Raw genomic sequence first — 23,539 nt, 5'->3', positions numbered from 1 at the left:
TCTTTAGTTCTATAGAACTCAATAGGTAACAATAAAAAAAAGGAGGAGGTGTGTTTTGCCAATTTTCTGTAACTCTTCTCTCTTCTTCAGCTGCCTATTCATGACTTTGGATTAGTTTTTTATGAACTGAATCTTCTACTGGACAGCTATATTGAAGGAAAACTGTTCATCTGAAGAACAGAACCAAGAAATGCATAAAAAAATTTTCTGTTAGCTGCCCATCTTCATTGCAGCTCTGCCCACTTTATGGCCTCATTGTAGCTTGGTTGCCTAAACATCAAACCAGTTCTTTAGTACTAAAAATACATACAGTCGTTGCAATACCAATACAAACTCTTCTATCAAAACCAGTAACTACTAATGAAACCATTTCCCTTATTTGATTTTTTTTTTTACTTCAAACATTCAAAAAAATGAAACAAACAACAACAACAAAAAACCCTACCAAAAATTGATGTCACCTGTATCATCCTTTCTGGGGAAACATAACCTTTACATATGTAAGCCCAAGAAATAGCACTAAAACTGCAACAGTTGCCCAAGAGATGAAGATGCAGCATGTAGAGCATGTAGCAGTAGGACGAGGGCTAATGGTTTTAAACTACAAAAGGGTAGATTTAGGTTGGATATTAGGAAAAAGTTACTCAACACGAGGGTGGTAGATCACTAGACCAGGTTGCCCACAGCTGTAGTGGAGGCCCCATCCCTGGAGATATTCAAGGTCAGGCTTGATGGGGCTCTGAGCAATCTGATCTAGTAACAATGTCCCTGCTTGCTGCAGGGGGTTGGACCAGATGATCTTCAAAGGTCCCTTCCAACCCAATACATTCTATGATTTTATGTTTCTATGATTCCATGTTTTTAGAAATATTTTAATGCTATTCAATATTAGGTTAATCAAAAAATAAATAAATGAGGCTCCCTGCTCCTATACATATAAAAAAGACTTACAAGTAATATGCAATTATTAACAATTAATCAATAGGAAGTAAAGCAAAAATTACTTTTCAGGAAGTCTATTTTGCACTATTGTTATGCCGGGGGCACCAGGTGGCGCTACAATACAGCCTTCGATGGTCTAAAAAAAGGCTCCCAATCCCGAGATGTTCTGATCTGTTCGAATTTTCTGTTACACAGCTTGAATAGAAGCACTGGTGGGGAGACTTGGGGAAATAGCTGAAATAGCTTTATTCATTGTAGTCTCCGGTTTTAGAGAAATGCTGTTTTATGTGCAACAGTGTCTGCATCCAATCCTGAAAAAAGATATTCCCTTGTATACTTGCTCTGTTCCATAGCTGGTTTTTAAATAGTGTCAGTAATGTTTAGATATTCCAAAAAGCAACATCACTAACCTTTCTTTTTGTTAAGAACCAAAGACCATGTATTTGCTGCTCCCTAACAGGAGAAACAGCAATCTTAGCAGAATATGAATAAATATAAATCCAAATGCATTTATAATGAATAGAATAGTACTCCAAACTTTTTTTCACTGAAATATTACTATACTAATGCATAATAATTATTAAAATAATAAAATAGTATCCTTGTTACTTCTTACATTCCTTATAAGAACAGAAAATATTTCTAATTTTCATTAGTAACTCTACATTCAATTTTTTCTTCACCTTCAGTTTACCACAGAACATGAAGATACTTAAACAATCCCCAGCAATTCATGACAAAGGATTAAAAGGCTAAGTGAATGTCTGTTACTTCTCCTCACTAATCTTTATCATTATATTTAAATGAATGAAAACACACCTCTAAGTCTTTCTATAATCTGTAGTTTCATAGCCCAGTAATACAGTATTGTCATTACTAGTTGAGCTTGCAAGACTTCTGGGCAGAGGCTTGCCAGGCTTCCTATGTCTAAAAGTGTCTTAAGCTGCCCAAAGCCTTTTTTTTTTTTTTTAAACTTGGCTAAGCTCAAAATTTCTTGTGACTAAGTGGCTATGACTAATTTTTATGCCTTCCTTTATCTTTGGTACAACCACAGCTTTATACCCATAGTAGAAACAAGAAGCTATTATGTGCAGAATGAGCTGTTTACCACTAATGTGATGCAGTACAGAGAAATACAAGCCTGGCACTGGAATGATAGCAAAGGCCTTGAGAAATGGAGACATGGGATACTGTGAAGAAGACCACAGGTGCTGCTATGATAAGAGATGTGACAGAAGCTCAGCACTGGAGAGCCCATGGCTGTGAACAATACATTCATGGTCACTTAAAGAAATGCAGACGTGGACAGAATCAGGTTTCAGAGGTAAAAAAAAGCAAGTATAGATGAAATGTACCTTATAGGTTAGATTGAAACATAATGTGGAGTTGCAGTGTGAGTGGTGCAAAAGTATGTTAGAATCATTATAAATAACCCCAGGTACATCAAGAATGACAGACATAAAAGAAAAAAAAAAAGGAAAAAAAGTCAAAAATCACATTCCTGCCAGTGAAGCACTCCAGAGGTAGACACTAACATCCCCCACTGACATCAGGCTGATGCCACAGACTTCAGGATCCTGAGAAGCAGGAGGAACCAGGAAAATTATGCCATGTCTGATAAGGATGCAGTGATGTTGCCAACTGTGCTAATGAAGAGAGCTATACTGTGATAGCACAAAACTTCTTTTGGAACTTCATAATATAATTCAATCAACACTAAAGTTTTTATAAGCATTATATTCACTGAAGGAGATTATTTGCAATGTTTCTACACATCTGCAGATCAAGTTTCATACCGCATTTCTTAAAAAAGAGCCCAAGAGCTAACACAGGGCTACCACTACTGTATTGTGGCTATTTTCCTTTCTAAATTCAGACTGCCCTTCGGCTCCCTTCAGGATTTAATGTAGAGGAAAATAGCTGAATGTCTGCAAAAATATATGTTGGAAAAGTATGAGAAGTAATAAATCTTACATATATGACTGATCAGTCTAAGCGGTTCTAAACTGTTTCTTCAGTTCAGTACTATCTTGTGTTACAACAGCTTATGGTGAAAGTGCTATAAGCAATTTTTTATGTTACTAGAAATACATATGAAAAATGTTTCAAAACCACAGTTTCTTTCCAAAGAGCAATTTATTTTCCAGATTACAGATGAAGTCAGTATTCACCAAGTTCTAAAGATATTTTGTCTCCGAAATAGCTCTTCATTGTAACACACTGTTAAGGTAGAACTGTCAACTCAAAAAATACTCAGATGAAAGGTAAACATCCTAGAAGTACATGTTCATCACAATTAAAGTAGGTGATGCTACTCATTTATAAGCCATACCTGGTATCCAAGTAGCACTAAGCTAGCATTTTGATGTTATTCGAACAAACAAGAACCTGATCTGTTTCTGTCTGCTGAATTCAAAGCTGAACAATAAATTCCATGCAAAATTCTGTTATCTCTTTGCTACAAACCTCTTATTTAACACCATTCAAATGTGAGGTGGTGACATTTGTGCTTTTGTTAGTGTAGGTTCCAGGAGGTCTGGTTTTGATATGCCTTTCAGTCAAGCCTGGAGTTATGTTATATACAACTTAACTTTGAATTCAATCAGTAAGATAGGAAAACAGATAATAAAGAGTGGTGGAAATAACAAGAACAAAAAAAAAAGTGCTGTGGAAGCTCACCACTTAGCATTAGCATCGTGAAAAGCAAGTGACAGTCAGTGACACTGTTAGGTAATAGGGAGGTATTGTCATTTGTTGAAAAGCAGTTAAAAGAGGACTAAACATATGAAGACTTGAATTCTACTGTCAGGCTACAGCTTGATTTTTTTATAAGACAGAGACATAAATTTAAAACTTAACAATTAAGTCACTTAAGTGACCCTACTAATATTAGTTTAAATGTGAAGTATTTAAGAGCATTAAAGAAAACCAAGCCACAAAAAAACCAACAACAACAAAAAAAACCAAGCAAAAACCCCACCAAACCCCCAAATAAGAAAAAAACCTAACAAACTAAACCAAAATAAACTAGTTTGGAGTAAGAAAACTATCTTATATATTCAACAATAATAACTACTTGCTATGCATTTGCCAACTGCAAACCATTTTGCTTAATTTTGCATAAGCTCCTTTGGTCTATTGTTTAAAATGGTAGAGAACAGCTCTATCAGACAAAAGAAAACCAAAGCATCTCATCTAAAGTATTTTGGTATAATTTAGGATTATTCTTTACCTTTCTGCTATGGATGGAAGAAAAAAAATCACTATTATACAATTTATTCAGGAAGTTAATTATAGCATAATTTAAATTATTTTATGTTTATGGTTTAAATGAGTCAAAATATTATTGAATATATAGTAATGTGATATTTCTTTCCAGGATCTACAGACAATAACTTTTCTAGAACCAATCATTTTCACTGTCATTTCCATGCAATAAAGATATAAACTCAGCTTCGTCTGTCTGGATGATACTCCTACTCTGTTCTGTACTAACTAAGCAATCATATCTAGAGTAATCAGAAATGGCATGCAGACATTTAGTTACTATATAAAATTAAACTTGCTACATGAGCTTGAGGATAAGTTTCTGGCTAGGTAAGGAGACTATAGCTTGTACAGTTTAAATCTGCAATGCACTAACCTTACAACTGTGGGTCTGAAGCTATAAATTCTACCAGCAGCTGCACTTCTTTTAGAAATTATTTATCAGTTGATATTTTGCCTGGTATTTTGACAGTTCCATGCTAGCTGTGAGTGATGCTTTCATTCACAACTACAATAACTATACCACAAATGAAAAGTCTACATTAGCTTCTTCAGTGATAGAAAGCTCATTAATATATCAGAGAAACTGTGACAATAAAACTGTAGAAAATGGTCATTGCAATGATTCATTTCTTATGCAGTTGAATAAGGAGTTGCCCTCTAACATAATACTGTATTATACCCGAAAGAATTCAGCCCAAGGACTGCCCCTGCATATTCTATCTTGGCACGAAACAGCACTCAGTTGCATTCCCTGGAGAAAACTGAGACAATTATATCACCACTCACATGTGACTCTGATGGAGCACAATCTGAAAAACTGAAGATTGCTAAGCAGCAGCAGTGTTGTGAAAAGGCCACCAAAATGACAAACCAAAGAAATTTTTGACCATGAAACTTTGAAAAGTCTTTAGCTACTACCTTTGTATTTAAAAACTCATTTTATGTACATGTGCTCAAATTTCAATCAGCCCTTTCTTGCATTTTTGGTAATCTGCAATTTTTATTTAACTCCTGCTACTAGACAGGCACCACATACAACCAGGTAGCTGCTAGCTTACAGCCTTGACAGTGTGTGACCTACTGTGTATTGGGTTTTCTGTGAGGAGGTTTTTGGTTGTGTCTTTGGTAACAGGTGAAGGGCTATGGAGATGGCCCTTTAAGAAGCTACCTGAAAAGCTCCCCCTTTTGCCTTTGACAGACCCACCTCTAACCAGGGCCAAGCCAATCAGCGCCCCTGTGAATTCATGTATTTAAGGGGAGTGCAGGGCATGCCTATTTCTCTCTCTGGCACCGGCCCTGACCAGTGTGGCCCCTGGTGTGGGTGGTGCGGCCCCGGCCTTGCCCGGCTGGGCTTCACCGGCCCTGACCACAACTTAAGCTTAAGCCCCACTGCAGCTTCATCCTGAAAAAAAAGAGAGAGAGAGAGAGAGAGAGAGAGAGAGAGAGAGAGAGAGAGAGAGAGAGAGAGAGAGAGAGAGAGAGAGAGAGAGAGAGAGAGAGAGAGAGAGAGAGAGAGAGAGAGAGAGACGGGATAACCATATCCCGGTTATGATCTCCATAACCATCGGAGGAGACCTGCAGCAGAGAAAGGAGTGGGGCCCGAGAAGAACAACTTTGAAGAACACCAAGGTCGGTTTGAAGGAAAGAAAAGAGAGGGAGGAGGAGGAGGACGCAGAACCCAGGTTTCCCCTTTGCAACCTGTGGCGACAGCCGGGTCGACAGGTCATGTGTGAGAGAACTGTGACCATAGGCAGACCCAGATTGGAATTTTGTGGACTTGGGCTGCAAGCAAACTTACTTTGTTTGCAGCTGCCTTATCAGATTCCTAGAAAATTACAGTGCATGCTTTTGCATCTGTACACCACTCACTCATGAAAACATCTCACTGACGTCACTGTTTTGTGTGATTCAGAAAGTCAGAAATCCAGCAGCATTTTCAATTTCACAATTCTGTTTCCAGCAGCAGCATATGCAAACACCACTTGCCACAACATACCCTTGTAGAAAAGGCAGCAAACAGCCTCTTTGGCTGCATCAGACAAAGCATTGCCAGCACATTGAGGGAGGTGATTCTTACCCTCTGCTCAGCACTGGTGAGACACAAATGGGTGCTGGGTCCTGTGCTGGGCTCACCAGTGCAAGAGAGACAGGGACACACTGCATTGAGTCCAGTGATGGGCCACAAAGATGACTAGAGCATCTAGCATACAGAGTGGCTGAAAGAGCTTGGAATGCCCAGTCTGTAAAAAAAAAGGCTCAAGAGGGATCTTATCAGTGTGCATTAAAACTTACTGAGTGCAGGAAAGGTGACAGAGACAGATCTTTTTTCAGTGGTGCCCAGTGACAGGAAAAGATGCAATAGGCACAAACTGAAACATAAGAAATTGTGTTTGAATGTAAGAAAAAGGACTTTCACTGTAAGGTTGACCAACTTGGAAAAAGTTGCCCAGAGAGGCTGTGGAGTCTCCACCCCTGGAAATAGTCAAAACTGCCTGGACACAGCCCTGATCAACCTGCTCAAGCTGACCCTGCTTTGAGAGTACAGTTGAACTAGAAGCTCTCTGGAGTTGCCTGCCAGCTTCTGTGACTCTCTGATTCATTTCTGGTCACATCATTTTCCAATGGAACAACAGAATTGCCCTCAGAAAAAAAAAATACACATTTTTAGAGTATGTCTACACTAGCAGTTTGGCTTACAGTGTACACACTTCTAAGGAGAAAAAGCCTACTTGATAAACAGTAGGGAGGAGTTATATATTGGTGGGGAGATATTGAATTCCTTCAAGCTGAAACCAAACAGAACCCGATCACCAGGGTTTCCCATAGTGCACTGTTAATAGAGACACAAGGTCAACGTAATCCAACAGCTAGAAATAAGGAAACACAGCAGCACTCCAGCAAACAGCTCTTACAGGGCATGAGCTGTTTCTGGTCCTCTAATAACAAGTTTCTAGAGTCTGAGGTAGTAAAAAAATACTTTAACATGCAAGTTAATAAAAAATAGTGTACTCTACCTGATAGCCAAATGTGTTGTTTTGTGATCCGTGCCTTGGAACTCCTGGATTTTCACATGATGTGCGGGTAGGTTCTTAACAAAAAATTACGATAAATTAAAGACAAAACAAATTACAATATTTAACTAAATACATGAATATATCACAAAAGTAAGCTTGTTGAACAACATGCATTAAACTAATGAAACAAAAATAAAGTTACTTGATTCTTAGAGAGTATAAAATAACACCATGATTAATTCAAAACAGCTGAGACTTCCCAGATTGACTTAGCAGAAAAAGGATTAATAAGCTTTTCAAGAAATTTCAGTATTACATGTGTAGCCTTACCTATACATCGAGGAGAAGATCCACTCCATGTGCCATCTGCTTGGCAAATCCTGGTGCTGGAGCCAACCAAAATAAAAGAAGGATTGCAGCTGAAAGAGACTTCTGACTGATAGATGAAGCTTTTGCCTTCTCTTTTCCCTTGAGCAGGTACTCCAGGGTCACCACAAAACTTTGCTGTGAGAAAAGACATGATAGAAATGGAATGTGTCATTTATTAAAACACATAAAAATAACACTTACCTGAAGTCAGTCGAGCAGTAACTCCAAACTTTGTATTTGTTTTATGAAACACAGATCAAATACAGAAACATTTAATAGGATTTATTTGGTCTGCATGGCAAGGTTTTGGTAACAGAGGGAGGGCTACAGAAGTGGCTTCTGTGAGAAGCTTCTAGAAGCTTCCCTATGTCCAATAGAGCCAATGCTAGCTGGCTCCAAGATGGGCTTGCCACTGGCTAATGCTGAGCCAGTCAGTAACAGTGGTAGTGCCTATGCGACAACATATTTTAGAAGGGGGAAAAAACCTGCTGTACAACTGTTGCTGGGAGAGAGGAGTGAGAGTATGTTAGAGAAACAACTCTGCAGACACCAAGGTCAGTGAAAAAGGAGAGGGAGGAGCACCTCCAGGTGCCAGAGCAGAGATTCCCCTGCAGCCCATGGTGAAGACCATGGTGAGCAGGCTGTCCTCCTGCAGCCCATAGAGGTTAATGGTGGAGCAGATATCCACCTGCAGCTTGGCAGATGACTGTGACCCTGTGGGAAGCTTACACTGGAGCAGACTCCTGGCAGAATCTGTGACCCAATGGAGAGGAGCCCACACTGGAGCAGGTTTTCTGGCAGGACTTGTGACCCCGTGAGGGACCCACAGTGGACCAGTAAGTGAAGAACTGCAGTCCATGTTGGAAAAGTTTGGAGAACTGTCTCCTGTGGGAGGGACCACATGATTGGGAATAGCCAACACGGATTCATCAGGGGCAGATCATGTTTAATCTGATTGCTTTCTAGGATGGAGTGACCCATTCAGTTGATGCAGGACGAGTGGTGGACGTTGTCTACTTGGACTTCTCCAAGGCTTTCGACATGGTCCCCCCACAGCCTCCTCTGTGAAAAACTAACAAACTACAATGTAGATAAAGGATCTGTGCAGTGAGTGGGGAACTGGCTGATGGGCCATTCTCAGAGGGTGCTATTAAATGGTTCATTCTCTAACTGGCAACCAGTCCCAAGTGGGGTCCCTCAGGGATCAATATTAGGCCTGATGCTATTTAATATCTTCGTTAGTGATCTGGATGTTGGGATCAGGAGCTCCCTGATGAATTTGGATGATGACACCAAAATAAGTGGGGTAGTTGACACTCCAGAAGGGAGAGCCACCCTCCAGGAAGACCTGGACAGACTGTACGAGTGGGCTAGCAGGAATTGTGTGAAGCTCAACATTGACAAATATAAGGTCTTGCAACTGAGAATACATAATCCAGGAATGCAGCTGAGATTGGGTTCCACCTGGCCAGAGACCAGCCCTGTGGAAAGGGACCTGGGGGTCTTGATGGATGACAAACTCAGCATGAGCAAACAGTGTGCTGCAGCTGGAAAGAAAGCAAACAGGATGCTGGGTTGCATTAAAAAGGGCATCACCAGCAGAGACAAAGAAGTCGTTATCCCTCTCTACTCAGCACTGGTCAGACCACACCTTGAATAGTGTCCACTTTTGGTCCCTGCTATACAAAAAAGATATGGACAGGTTGGAAAAGGTCCAGAGAAGGGCCATGAGGATGATCAGAGGCCCTGCCATACGAAGAAAGGCTGAAAAAACTGGGCCTGTTCAGCCTTGGGAAGACAAAGTTTAGGGAGGACCTTATTACCATGATTACCATGTACAAGTACATAAAGGGTGGCTACCAAGAAGATGGACACTCCCTTTTCACAAGGAGTAACATGGAAAAGATGAGGGGTAACGGACACAAGTTGATTCTGGAGAGATTTCGACTGAACTCCAGACTAAATTTTTTTACCATGAGATCAATCAGACATTTGAACAATCTCCCAGGGGAAGTGGTAAATTCCCCTACACTGGTCAGTTTTAAAAGTCAGTTTGACAGGGTGCTGACTCAGCTCATTTAAACTATACTTTTGCCTTGAGAGGTTAGACTAGATTATCCTTGTGGTCCCTTCCAACCTGGTATTCTATGATTCTATGGTATATTTTGTCACCCCTGTTCAGCTGAATAAGGGAGTGAAAAAGTAGCTTTGGTGGGCACGTGTCATCCAGCCAGCACTAACTCACCCCATAGGAATTCAAAGAGAGAGTAGATAACCAACATTTAGTCTGCTTCAGTTTGCAGTAGTTTTGTTAAGATGTTCAAAATGTCTACGTAGTGAGCTTGGCCAGCAGCTTGAAGTTGAAACTCAAGGTTACACTACTCACTTTATTAAGGCTCAAATATCCACTATTCTTATCTGCCCCAAACCACATCAATCTGCAAACCATCCTGTAGACAGCAATCAGAATGTACGAAACTTTCATGTCAATCTCCTGTCCTCTCCTGCTCTCTGACACCTATGCAGCGCTCAACATTTTTGTATGGTTAAAGGATCTGACAGACAGCTTTTAGGAATCATGAATTCTTACTTCCTCATCCTTCACCGAAAGTTAAGATTTGATATGTATGGAAGTACAACGCTTGAAACCTAGTGCAGCTAACAAGAAAAAAAAATTAGTGCAGAAATTTCAGCAGCAATCTAAAAGCTGAATTTTTGAATTTTTGAATAATTTATTCAGGAAATACAATCAGCTGTGATAAACAGATCACCTGATGTGATCGCATTATATTACTCCCTAACACACCATGAGTTCCAATATTGGACAGTCTAATTCTATATGGAACAGAAAATGTGGTAATACACACAAAAAAATAAAACACTAACTTGGATGTGTGCAATGACATATTTCTGAAAAAGCATGTGGAACTTTCTGCTCCATGTTTCCGTACTCCAAACAAAAATTAAATTACTTCTCTTAAGCAACCACTACCAAAATACATTTCTAATATCTCTAATGTTGTTGTCTATGCTTTAAGCTTTCCAAAGGACTTGCTCACATAAAATGCTCTTGCCCTCTATCTCCTACTGTAGACACTGACTGTATAGGAAGCCCATGCACACACACATGGTTGAAGAAAAAGGGCTTAATCTATAACACACTAGAAATGTACACAGTTTCATGGATTTAAGTGGAATGGAACTGTCTGCAGATTTATGGTCAAATTCTGAAAAGATCTCTGAGTTGGAGATAGTGTCACACAGTGGTCCTCACTGGGTGATTGATAGATCATTGTTATAATTTATGTTTTCATTAGAAAACTCTGTGTAAGTCTTATTTGAAGATACATGAATCACTTAAGATATTTAATACATTGTGTTCTGATCAATTCTTTGTACCATCAAAGCAGCAACCACCCTCAAGGAAAAACATGTTCACATTAAAAAAATAAATTGTAAGTTTGTTATTTTTTTTATAAGACTAAGAAAACTCTACCGCTTAGTTGTCAGTCAACTGTACCAAATAATTGAAAAACTACTGTATATCTGATTTCTATGTAGGTTTACCATGGAAATCAGGCACTATGGTAAAAGACAGCAGTTTTACTCTGATATTGGAACAGGGGTCTACAGAACAAACTCGACTGGAAGGTTTGTGAATGCTCTCACTCTCAGTGAAAATGTTTTCCTGAGGACTCTGAGACCCTTTATCAGAGACTGGGCCATGGAGCTCTGGTATTGAGGCTGTGAGTCTAGTCTCATTCTTCAAAGACAACAGCAAGTTAAATCTGTGCTTAGGAATTTTCAGGCATAAGCTTTTTTTTTTTTTTTTTTTTTCCATCTATTGCCAACCTTATAAAATCAGCATTTTTTACTCAAATTACTGTATGAATAAAGAAGCAGGCAAACTTACCAGGTCATAGATGACAAATACCCAATGAAAGACATGACTATATTCCATTTTGAATAATTATTCCACGTTATAACTATACTTTGCATATCTTCAGCTACTGGCTTTATGGAAACAAGCTGTGAAATAAATTTCTGTTGTCAAGAACTGCTTAAAGATTGCTCATTGAGAATGACTTTCACCAGCTCCCTTTCATTTCTGCCAGATGGCAGGTAGTTTAATGCTCTATGACAAGCATTGGCTGCCAATTCATTTCTTTTGCAAGTCAGTGGGTAACCATTGTCAATCAACAACATTTAGTTAATGTAATCTCTGCATGAAACAGCTTTTAATTCCTAGACACCTGCATTCTATGCTAACTATACCTTTTAAAAAGTTCAAAGTTGGAGCCCCTTTTTTAAAGCATATTGCAGTATTGAGTATTCCAGTCTCAAAGATGACAAATAGCTCGTGGTATCTAAGAATGAATGTGAGGACGCAATATTTAAATCAATAATGAATCATGAAAAGAATATTTCATGGCCTTTGATGTTATAGGTGGAGCTCCAGAAGAGCCCCACCTAGAGAGCTTAACAAATTGAGGTGTTTTTTTTCTTCCAAAAACAATGCCTTTCATAATCTGACACATACAGTTTCAGCAGAAGAGAAACTGGTGTTGTTGATATGAGAATATCACTAGGAAAAAAATAAAGAAATAAATTATCATCTATATGATACACTTTTGTAGTAGTAGGATATAGCCAAGACAGAGAAAATTTTTGAAAGGGAGAGAGAAAGAATGTGAGAAATAGTAAAAGAATGGAGAACTGCATTTTGCAACATTTAGCAAGCTACCTGGCAAGCTCAGCTACTTGACAAGCTGGAATTAAGCTTATAAACTGTAAAGGCATGAAGATGAAATTACCTTCTTCTAGTTAGACTCCTTGCTCAAGATACTCTACAAATAACTACAGAACCTTCTTCTTCAGTGCAATCAATTGAATATCAGAAACATCACAATCACTTCATCAAAAAGACTTTTTAAATAATGAGGGGAATGACACCAACCTAAATAAAATGCCACATTTGGTATTGTAATGAAATTTGTAGCAATATAAAAATCCATCAATGTTATAACTTTCAAGTTAACAAAATTTACTGGATAGAACACATAATATACTGCTGGGGAAAATGGATCAGAGAAATCACTCTAGGGTCTTGTACTGGGTTTTCTGTGACTGGTTTTTTTGGTTTTGTTTTTGGTAGTGGGGAAGGGCTATGGATATAGCCCTGTAAGAAGCTACCTGAAAAGCTTCCCCCCTCCAATGTCAGACCCATCTCTGACCAGAGCCAAGTCAATTGGTATCCTTGAGAATTCATGTATTTAAGGGAGGGTGCAGGGCACATTCTCTCTCTCTCTTGCACCGGCCCTCACGAGTGTGGCCCCAGGTGTGAGTGGCATAGCCCCAGTCCTAGACTTGCCCAGCACAGCTGGGCTGGGCTGGCCCAACCCCAACATATGCTTAACCCCTGCTGCAGCTCCAGCCCAAAAGAGAGAGCCAGGAACTCTTCAGAACCATCAGAAGAGACCTGCAGTGGAGAAAGGAGTGGGACTTAAGGAGAATAACTTTAAAAAACACCAAAGGTCAGTTGAAGGAAGAAAGGAGAGGGAGGATGGGAAGGGCACACAGCCAGTTTCCCCTGCAACCTGTGTGCCATGTCAACCCGCCTGCAGATGGTAGAAGCTCACCTGTTGGGGCAGAGCCACATTAGCAGGTGCCTGCCCCTGAAGATGCTGTGACTCTCGGCAGTGTGTGCTGGAGCTGTTCATGTGTGAGGGAACTGTGACCATGGGTATACCCTGAATGGAGCTTTGTGGACTTGGGCTGAAGCAGTTATGTGCATGAGGGAAACTGCAGCTGTGGGCAGACCCATACTGGACTTTTGTGGACTTTTTCCCCTGTGGGAAGGGCGCCATGTGGAAGCAGAGAGAGAGGCTAGGAGAAGTCATCCCTTACCCTTGGAAGAGGAAGGAGCGGCAGTAGACCGCTTGACATGAACTGACGGCAACCCTCGCTCCCATGTCCCTTGCGCCCCTGGGCAAAAGTGGGGAGGTGAAGAAACTGTGAACAAAAGCTGAGCCGGTGAAGAAGGGAGAGGTGAGGTGAGGGGAAGGTGTTTGACTTTAAGATCTGGTTGTATCTCTTATTGTTCTACTCTGACTTTGTTAGTAACAAATTAAAATTGTTTGGGTTTTTTTTTCCTTCCTATGATTAGTCTGCCTTTTGCCCGTGGCCTTTTAAGTGGTAAGAAGCCCTTCCAGTCCTTATTTTGACTAGCTTGTTTTGACGTGGATCATTTGGTACATATTACCTGTAATATTTTTTGGTGTGTTTAAGGCTTCCTATATGCTCACAAAAGATTTACAGATATTCCTATGTCTTCGTCAGTCTAAAAATTGAGTTACGATTTTGGAAAATACAGAAGGATTGTATTTGTGCCAGGTCTGAAATTAACTGAGCCACTGCTGGGTCAGGATGGAAGAGGGAAGAAAAAAAAAGTGTAAACTTTAAAGAGGAAAAAAGGCATGATAGCTGAATGAAGAAATGAAGGACCATAAAGTAAATACATACGCAAGCACTGAGGTACTTCACCACTCCACGTTCCATTCCCAACACAAGTCAAAACAGCGGGAAAAGAGAGTTCATATCCTGGAGAGCAGAGATAGCTAATGCTAAATCCCCAGTCCAAGTTTGTTCCTTCCAACCTTCCATTAGAGATCTGCGGAGGAGTTGGGCAGGTAACAGCTGCAATAATATTCAAAATAATTAGGCCCAGCTGCTGTAAATATTCCCAGTGTACACAATTACTAGAAGAACCATATGTGCTAATTTCACCTTTTTCAGAGGACAATACAGTCAGGACATGCTATCTTCCTCACTGTATTCTTGCCACATTTTTTGAAGTTAGTACTTCTGGTTACCTCCATTTAGGAGACAGTGGCCAATTGATGAAGTGTATTAAAGACACATTTAAGATATGTCTGTTAGTATATGACAAAGTGATTTTGTTTGTCTATTTAAACAACATAGAACTGAATTATTATACATCCTTCCTGTTAACCAGCTTACACATTTGCTAGATATTAAAGCCCAGGGATGAAATTACAGAATGACTGCTCCAAAATAGGATTTAAAAGCCTGTTTCTAAGTACCACAGTTTGGTTAGTATTTGCTTCATGAACAGCTTCTCACCCAAAAGCATCTAGCCTATAGCTAGAGGGAGAAAAATTAAGGATTTGCAGCCTCTTGAAGTTGTCACTGTTACCACTAAGAAGGCCAACAAGAAATATTTCAGCACAGATTGTTATTTCCAGGCCTGCCAGGAAAAACCAGAAACATCTTCTACTCAGTTGTTGGAAAGAGACAGTAGAAATAAACAAACATCATTGTAGTGATGAAGATAAAAGTCCTATTCACTGGATAATGGAGTAGTTACATACAATTGCTAACTGAGACCTGAAGGAAAAAGCGTTTAAAATAAGTTAAAAAAAAAAAAAAAGGAAACAGTAAGAGAGGGGAAAATTTAGGCCAAACTTTCTAGAATGAATCAGAAGGAGAAAACAGGTAAAAAAAGATGAAGTTTGGAGAAACTGGTAGCAAAAGAGAAAGAAAGCAAATGTAACCAGTATGACTTAATTTACTGGAGAGAGTTGGGGCAAATGATAAGAGGTGGTGACTAAAAATAAAATAGAGAACACACAGTTCACAAGAATAGAGGAAATTAAAAGCTGCACTCATAACCTTTAAACTTATGTTTAGATAACTGTCAAAAAGTTCACCATATACCATTTCTCCATTCTTATCATACAGTTCAGCGAGAGAAACTCAACTATTTATATCACAAAGACACTCTGCAGTATCATTCATGGCTGTTTGAGAATCCTGATGAAAGTAGTACTATTATAAAATAATCCTTTGCCAACTAGGAAAACAAATATAGATTTTAAGACCTTTTAATTTTAATCTAAATTATTATTTCAATCTGAATTTAAATTTAATTTTATTATACTTTCTGTTTCTTTTGCTCTGCTTCAGTTTAAAAAACAGCACCAACCAATCAACCCAAAAAAGTACATGATAGCTTTTGCCACACTTTCAAGATGCTTTAATAAAAATATCTCAAAATAAGTACTCCAAGCAGCAAAAGTCTATCCATGTTCACCAAAAGCTTCATGACCAGTCCTTCTAAAAAGTTCTGTATGTTTTAACTTCTGAGTTGAATAATAAAGGAAGACATACCGGTCAATAATTAGGAAAGGAGACAGAAGAATTAACATGAAAATAGGTATAATACCAGAATTTTGGGGTGAAAAAAGTCAAACAAAACAACACCAACAACAAGGCAGAGTGAATCTCTAAATAATTTGGTCAGAGATTTAACCATAAATAATTACAGCAACATTTCTCCATTTTTGAGCTGAAAATATATTAAAAATGCAAGCCTACAGAAAAGATAATGCTTGAGTAGTTGAATATTCAGTTGCAGATGAACATGTATAATTTTCCAGCTAGGCAAAGGCAGAGAATTATTTATATCTTTTGTTTCAATGGCACTGGGACTATTTCTGCCCAGTTCATTTTCCAATTATTTTAAGTAAATGGTACCAGACTATCCTAGCACTTCCTTCTGTCAGTAAGAACTAATTGCTATACATTTCAAACACACTGTTGCATATATATATTACTTTCAGTTACACACTCGAAGAAATGGGGGTTATTAACTTATGTAGTGCACTCACACAAACCTGAGTAGATAAAAATTCTGAGAACACTAGAGATTCTACATGAGTATTATTTAGTATTTATAAAAGCCATAAATACATATGACTTAAAACCAGAAAAACTCAAAAACTCAGTCAAAATTGACATCTAACTCTTTCTTTGTATGCTTCTGTTTGGATCAGATAGGAGCTAGCTCTGCTGCTCTAAGTTATGTGCCCTGTAGTCCCTAAGAACTCGAGGCTGGGAGAGTCTATCATAAATACTTGTTCTGTCTTCTGATTTTCTAGCTGTTTGATTACAGACAGTTAGTCTGTAGTTAGTTTGAGACAGACAGACTCTTGGTCAATAGGACCAGTATGGCCATTTTTCTGTTCTTAAAATCAGTATTGTAATTGGACTGGCTAAGAGGCCAATACAAATAGAAAAAAAAAAGTAGTGGGCTTGGTAAGATATTGGGAGAATTATACTCAGCAAGGAAAGTAATTGCAAATAGGGTGAAGATTTGAAATTTATTTGATCTCTTTTGATGAATGAATTCAGGAGAGGAAAACAAGAACTGCTGAAAAAGGTATGTAACCATACTTCCTGATAACAAAATAGAAGGAAGATGGATAAGAAAAAAGTAAGGACAAACTTAGCCAACTAAGTTTTAAAAGAATAGAGATCAGACATATTTAGTATGGACTGAGAAAGCAATGATCAAAATAGTAACGCTGCATCTCTGCAGCTGTAGCATCAGCAAGAGTGAGAAAAATGACTAGAGAGTAGATGGTTTAGGTTTTAGCAAGCGAGTGGGTTTCTCAGAGAAAATTGTTTTGATACACAGATAATGTGGTCTTTCAGTAACGTTCAGGTTTTTTGCTGATTAAATTTCAACAGAGAAAACTGAAAAAATTCCAATAAAACAGAAAATTCAGGAATGCAATTAATAAAATAGAGAAAAGGAAGATCTTGAGATTAATAATTTCAGTTATCACTGTAGAGAAAATCATATGAAGCAGAAAAATGTTTATTAGGAAATTTGCTAGAATGATTTAATCTTTTTTACTGAGTATGTCAATACAGCACAGTGATGCTCAAAGATGCACGTCTAATGAAGGAGGGATCAGAGAAAAATCTTAGTATTATGGATTGGGTAACAATTTGCCTTTGACAAAGTTCACCTGTATCTATGCAAACCTTTCCCAAAGGTGTCTATTACATGCTTGACTGGTCCTTTTGTAAACACAGGAACATACATAAGGTCATTTTTGGTATGACATGCTAATCTTAACAAACAAATCTAATCCATCATTTCATATTGAGTATTCAGTTTAGCAGCAAAGTAATAAAATGTTCTATAAAGCTACAAAAACCAGTTCAACTTACTGTGCTGTTATGAAAAATTAAAGGGGGAAAAAAGCAAAGGATGAAGTCACCGTTCCTGGAGCCAGAAGATCAATTTAGTGTATTAATACTAACAGTAAGTTTTGATTTATGTGGAAACATTTGGGTGACTCATTACAATAAACAATGGATGTTAATGTTATAGAAGAAATAATTGACAATCAGAATAAATGTTGTACCTTTGCATGTTGGGATTACTCCACTCCATGTGCCATTGCTAGTACAAGTGCGAATTAAGGAGCTATTTGATTCCATTGTATAACCAGGTTGGCATATGTAAGTAACATTTTGTCCAACAACAAAATCCTCACCATATCTCATGCCATTGGCTGGAACTCCTGGATCTCCACAACTGATAACTGCAAGTAAATAGTTGAGGAAGAGATTTCATAATCTAAATGTGATTTATTTATACGTGAGGGGAAAATATATGGCAAAACATTTAGAGAACATAATACGTCTGTTCAATAGTAGAAGTAATGGACTGTATAATTTTTAACAGTAAAATTTCAAGATTAGATTAAATATTAATAAGAAATTCATAATAAAATGTATCATTATAATCTGAGAATAATGTTAAAATAGGTAAGTTTCTCTCATATCTGATCAATTGGCTCTATCCATTTCTGAAAGAGTTTTGAGTAAAAAATCTTGGAACCCTAGTGGCAATGATAAAAAGCTCTTGTTTTCAGGAAAACAAAATAAAGCAAAACAAAACATCAGGGAAAAAAATCTAGTTCATACAAAATATAGCACCTATGTGTTTTACAGTTAATTTTCTCATAAACTTTACAGTCCCCCTACAGCATTATCATTACTGCTGGATAATAGTGGGAGGCAGTTTCCTGGGCAGAAAGCCACTTCTAACTCATTGCCAAAGCATGACTGATGTGAATGGCACCCTCTCTGTACACTGGTTTCCAAAATGAGAAAACCAACCGAGCCAAATGTTGCAGCCTTTTAAAATATAAAATATATAAGAAAGAGACTTATATATAAGAAAGACTTCTGATCAAGGCCTGTAGTGACAAGACAAGTGGCACTGGTTTTTAACTGAAAGAAGGTAGGTTTAAACTGAACACAATTAAGACATTTTTTATTATGAGGGTGGTGAGACACAAAACAGGTTGCCCAGACAAGTTGTGGATGCCCCATCCCTGGAAGTGTTCAAGGTCAGGCTGGACAGGGCTTTGAGCAACCAGATATAATTGAAGATGTCCCTCCTCTTTGCAAGGGTATTAAACCCTTTAAGGTTCCTTCCAGACCATTCTATGATTTCATGATCAGAGTTATGGTGTTTGCCTTCCTAAGAAACCTTTTCAGTAGATAATCTTCTTCAGGCATGTTTTATAGATCTGGAGATAAAACTGGTAGAAGGAAAGGGGATTGTTAACTCGTGATCTGTTAACTGGTAATTTAGATAGCATTTTCCATTAACTCTTATCTGTTATCTAGATCTCATTATCTATTAATGATTTAAACTTGCTATATTGATGCAAGAGAGAACTTAGCAAGTTAAATATGATGAAGTTCAATATATTTTAAATTTTATATATAGACATGCTAAGGAACTGCAGAATTAAAGTCTCTATAAAGATATAAAGATTGGACACATTTCTGAGAAACCTGCTCTCACTGATCCTGCCATGGGTAGAAGGATTGGTCTACAGAATCTCCAAAGGTGACTGCCGAACTCAGCCTTTCTGTGGTGCTGTAAAATGCCTCTCCATTTCTGGGTATTTTCCTGGTATATTGAGACCGCATCTCGAATATTATGTCCAGTTCTGGGCCGCTCAGTTCAAGAAGGACAGGGAACTGCTGGAGAGAGTCCAGCGTAGGGCTACAAAGATGATCAAGGGAGTGGAGAATCTCCCTTATGAGGAACAGCTGAGGGAGCTGGGTCTCTTTAGTTTGCAGAAGAGGAGACTGAGGGAAGACCTCATACATGTTTATAAATATTTAAAGGGTGAGTGTCACGAGGATGGAGCCAGGCTCTTCTCGGTGACAAACAATGATAGGACAAGGGGTAATGGACACAAGCTGGAACACAGGAGGTTCCACTTAAATTTGAGAAGAAACTTCTTCTCAGTGAGGGTGACAGAGCAGTGGAACAAGCTGCCCAGAGAGGTTGTGGAGTCTCCTTCTCTGGAGACATTCAAAACCCGCCTGGACCCCTTCCTGTGCAACCTCATCTAGGTGTTCCTGCTCCGGCAGGGGGATTGGACTAGATGATCTTTTGAGGTCCCTTCCAATCCCTAACGTTCTGTGATTCTGTGATTCTGTGATTTTAGAGCTACTGCTAGTATTTATATCAGCTTAGATACAAGTTGTAGCATCTAGTAGTACCTCTGCCCTTCCTCTTTAGGAATTAGTTAAAAGTCTGTAATGATCATAAAGGTAGAAATTAGTCAGGCTGACATTCTCAGAGTTTGTACCTTTTTTGATAAGTTTTCCATTCAATCTTTCTTTTCATATTCTGATCACTCCAGGAGATACACATTGAACTAAAACCCCCTAAATAACATTATCACTGGAATAAACTTATAAGGGGATATATTTTAGATGTGTAATCATAACAAAGAGAGAATTGTGTATTAGAGATTTCAATAGATTTGTCATATAACAAAGTTAAAATATGTATTAATTAAGTCAAGAATATTTTGTCCATTACATATAGTCTTCAAAATGCCTCTCCTTCTTTTATTAGGATACTTTCTCTGTTAAAATATTTTCTAGATTTTAAGCAAAAATCTCAAGTTTCTACCTGAGAAGTGTTTTTTGAGAAGACTGTTCTAGCATGTATTTCAGCTAAATGTCATTATAAAACAAAGGAAAAAATATACATGCAGTTACCATCACAAAACATCTTTATCCTTGGTACAATCTATCTGGGTCTCATTATAACTTGGAAAATAATAAATAAACATAAATACTGGGCTCTCTTACAGGTTTTCTGACTGCAGAAGCAGCTGTTCACATCCTTACCATTAAAGATGGATTTAAAAACAACACAAGAGGAGAAGTTTTCTTTATTATCTTATTTTTGGCCTTGATTTGGGTTGCTATAAGTGTGTAAAGTAGCCAACTCTACGAAAAGTAGTTCAAAACTTAAGCAGCAGTTTGTTATACCTCTGATGAGCATATGTTTCCTCAAAATGATAGGTTGTCTGATGTGTCACAAAAGTGTAAAATTTCCATAATTGTTACTATAAGATGAACTAGGACATGTACTGAAAAAGGAACAGATGGGCATGAAACTGAACTGTTGCAAAATGCTTTTTCTGAGTATGAGAGAAGCTAAAATAGCTTCTGTTAGCTGAGTAACCAAAGAAAGTATAAGGTTAATGAAGAGGCCAAACAGAACATGTTATCTCAGAGCAGGAAAACAGTTTTGACCTCGGAGTCACTACAAAAAGAATTCTCAGGATTTGATTTCAATGTTTTTATTTTCTACCTCCTGGAAGACCAGAATATTATACTGCTAAGTTTTCATGATGAAGAAAAGCAATTGCATGAATAATGTCTCAATATGACACATCATAAAACATAAACATGACTGAAAATATACTCTAGAAAAGTATTAAAGTAGGTAGATCATGTAACCATAGAACTCCTTTAAACTGTAACAGCAGTCTACATATTTTACTAAACTGTGTTTGTCTTTAAAAAAACATTCTTAATCTTATTATAGCACTATGCTTTTAAAAGTATTTCATGTACAAAATTATGTATGAAGTAGTACAAGAAAAATCTGAAGACAGTTTATTTGCATCCATCTTCTATATTTTACTTTATTCTCCTTATGAAGAGATAAAAACAAAGACTATTCATTAGACATATGTCTTACTTGTGCAGTTTGGCAAGGATCCAGACCATGTTCCATTGGCAGTGCATTGTCTTACAGATGATCCAGAAAGTATGTATCCTTCCATACACGAATAAATTACTGAATTAGAGAATGTAGTTCCATCAATACGAAATACTTTTCCATTAGCAGTTGTTCCTGGATTACCACATTGCACAGCTGTAAAACAAAATGTTAAATACTTTCAAAATGTAGTAAAGATAATTTTTGAAATAGTAATGTCTAAGGACAATCCTTTTGCCAGCAGTGCTGTGTGGTAGAAATGTATGCTGTTATTCTGAAAAACGTTAAATTTAATCACCTAACTAGCTGTTTGCATTTTTTTTTTTACCTTTTTGTATGCAGGGAACAGCCTATGAATTCAACTTTAAAATGTGCTTTAAAGGAAAGCTAGTTTAGCTGCAAAGACAAACTCCTAATTATAAAAAAATGCCTCATCTACAATTATCACTGTAGATTTAATTTGAATCTATAGTATGTATACATTTATAGCATCACCAAAGTACATTTCCTACCTAATTCAAAGCACAGGATAAAGTCAAACTATTATTTCATAGGCAGATGTAAGCATGATGTTTCCCAATTCTTCAACACTCAACGTTGGAATTTGAATGTCTCTTTCTAATGTGAATACTTACATAAATCTAATCTATATGACCTAAACTAGAACAATACACCCGTGTGTGCATTTTATGGGGGAAAATAACACGAAAAGTTACCTTAAAGTGTAAAAGGGTAATTTATTTCTGTAATAGAGAAGTTGAAAAAAGAACAGCATAAAGTAGAGTTGGGCTAAGCATATGCCTTCCCATACCAACATATAAACACATACATTTACATTGTGTCAGGATGGCAATCATTCAGCAGAAAGGATATTAGAGAACCAACTTTTGAAATAAGTTCTTAAGATGAGATGACTATTTCATAGAGATAACGCAGTCAGCAGTGTTAAAGTGGACAAAAGTAGAGGTTCTCAAATTATTTTCTGCTTTTTAGGAAGCTTTTCTTTGAAGATGAGTCTGTTGAGAGTTTTTTCCTATTTTTGAATGAAGACAATTGAGGTAATAAATGATTTTACATAGGTAACCTGTTAAAGCCTTCTTTTATGATATTACATCTACCTTGAAATATCTAGAATTATTTTTTCCAAATAAATTTGTTTTGGCATTTTGTTTTCTATTGAAAAATAATAATGCCAACAGTATTAATGTAAAATGTTAAATTTGTTTTCTGATCAGTATTTTTAACAAGACAGTTTAAAAAAAAGAGTGGATTTTCCGTGATTTACCTTTGCACTCAGGTTGTCTTCCTGTCCAACTTCCATTTGCCATACATGTTCTTGCTTCTGAGCCATGGAGGATATATCCAATATCACAACTGAAATGTACTGTGCTTTTAATTCTAAAATTGTTTTCTTCTCTAGACCCATGACCTGGGATACCTGGATCACCACAAGAACCAGCAGTATCTCCTAGAATTTAGAGTGCAAAGATTAGAATAAATATGAAATATTTCTATGTATTTAAATTATATGTTTCTATGTATTTAAAAATAAATACATATTTACATTTTTAGAAATAAACATGTATTTCAGTTGGTGTGAGTCGTTGTAATTGCAAAATTAATTGATTCTCAAATACTTTCTTTTTACTTAACATTATTTAAGTACGGAACAGAAATTGTAATTATCTCAAAGATTCCCCTTAGACCATGCTAAATTTCTGGTGACAGAACCATCAAACAAGATTAGAGAAAGAAAAAGAAAGCCACAAAGTCTTTGTCATTTTTCATTTCAAATAAGGAATTCTGAGGAAAACCAAGGTCCTGATCATAATGTTCTTGTTTGTCTATAAGAAGTGTTCATAAAACACTTCCTACTTTTAGGACATCATTAGAATTATAGCAGTTTTGCCATTGAATGGAAGCTCTAGTCAACAATTTTATAGAGATCTGACATGGAGCATTTCTCTGATTTATAGAAATACTGAAAGTTCATTTCAAGACCGCCTGATAGCTAAAA

General features: G+C 37.5%; 1 protein-coding gene across 1 annotated transcript in view; it reads right to left on the bottom strand.

Annotated features, from left to right (window-relative positions):
- Positions 1–22,990, bottom strand: part of LOC104537084 (CUB and sushi domain-containing protein 3-like) — a gene marked incomplete at its 5' end in the record, with an annotated part of 38,003 nt that extends 15,013 nt beyond the window's left edge. The window contains 6 exons of the mRNA XM_010179869.1: positions 7,227–7,300; positions 7,557–7,730; positions 14,118–14,291; positions 17,834–18,013; positions 21,502–21,678; positions 22,808–22,990. Of these exons, the coding sequence (XP_010178171.1) occupies positions 7,227–7,300; positions 7,557–7,730; positions 14,118–14,291; positions 17,834–18,013; positions 21,502–21,678; positions 22,808–22,990 (962 nt within the window). The remainder of the gene's footprint in view (positions 1–7,226; positions 7,301–7,556; positions 7,731–14,117; positions 14,292–17,833; positions 18,014–21,501; positions 21,679–22,807) is intronic.
- Positions 22,991–23,539: the final 549 nt, after the last annotated feature.

This window comes from Mesitornis unicolor, unplaced genomic scaffold (genome assembly GCF_000695765.1).
Source record: "Mesitornis unicolor isolate BGI_N332 unplaced genomic scaffold, ASM69576v1 scaffold762, whole genome shotgun sequence".
Classification (NCBI taxonomy): Eukaryota; Metazoa; Chordata; class Aves; order Mesitornithiformes; family Mesitornithidae; genus Mesitornis; species Mesitornis unicolor.
This window is presented reverse-complemented; position numbering and strand designations above follow the sequence as displayed.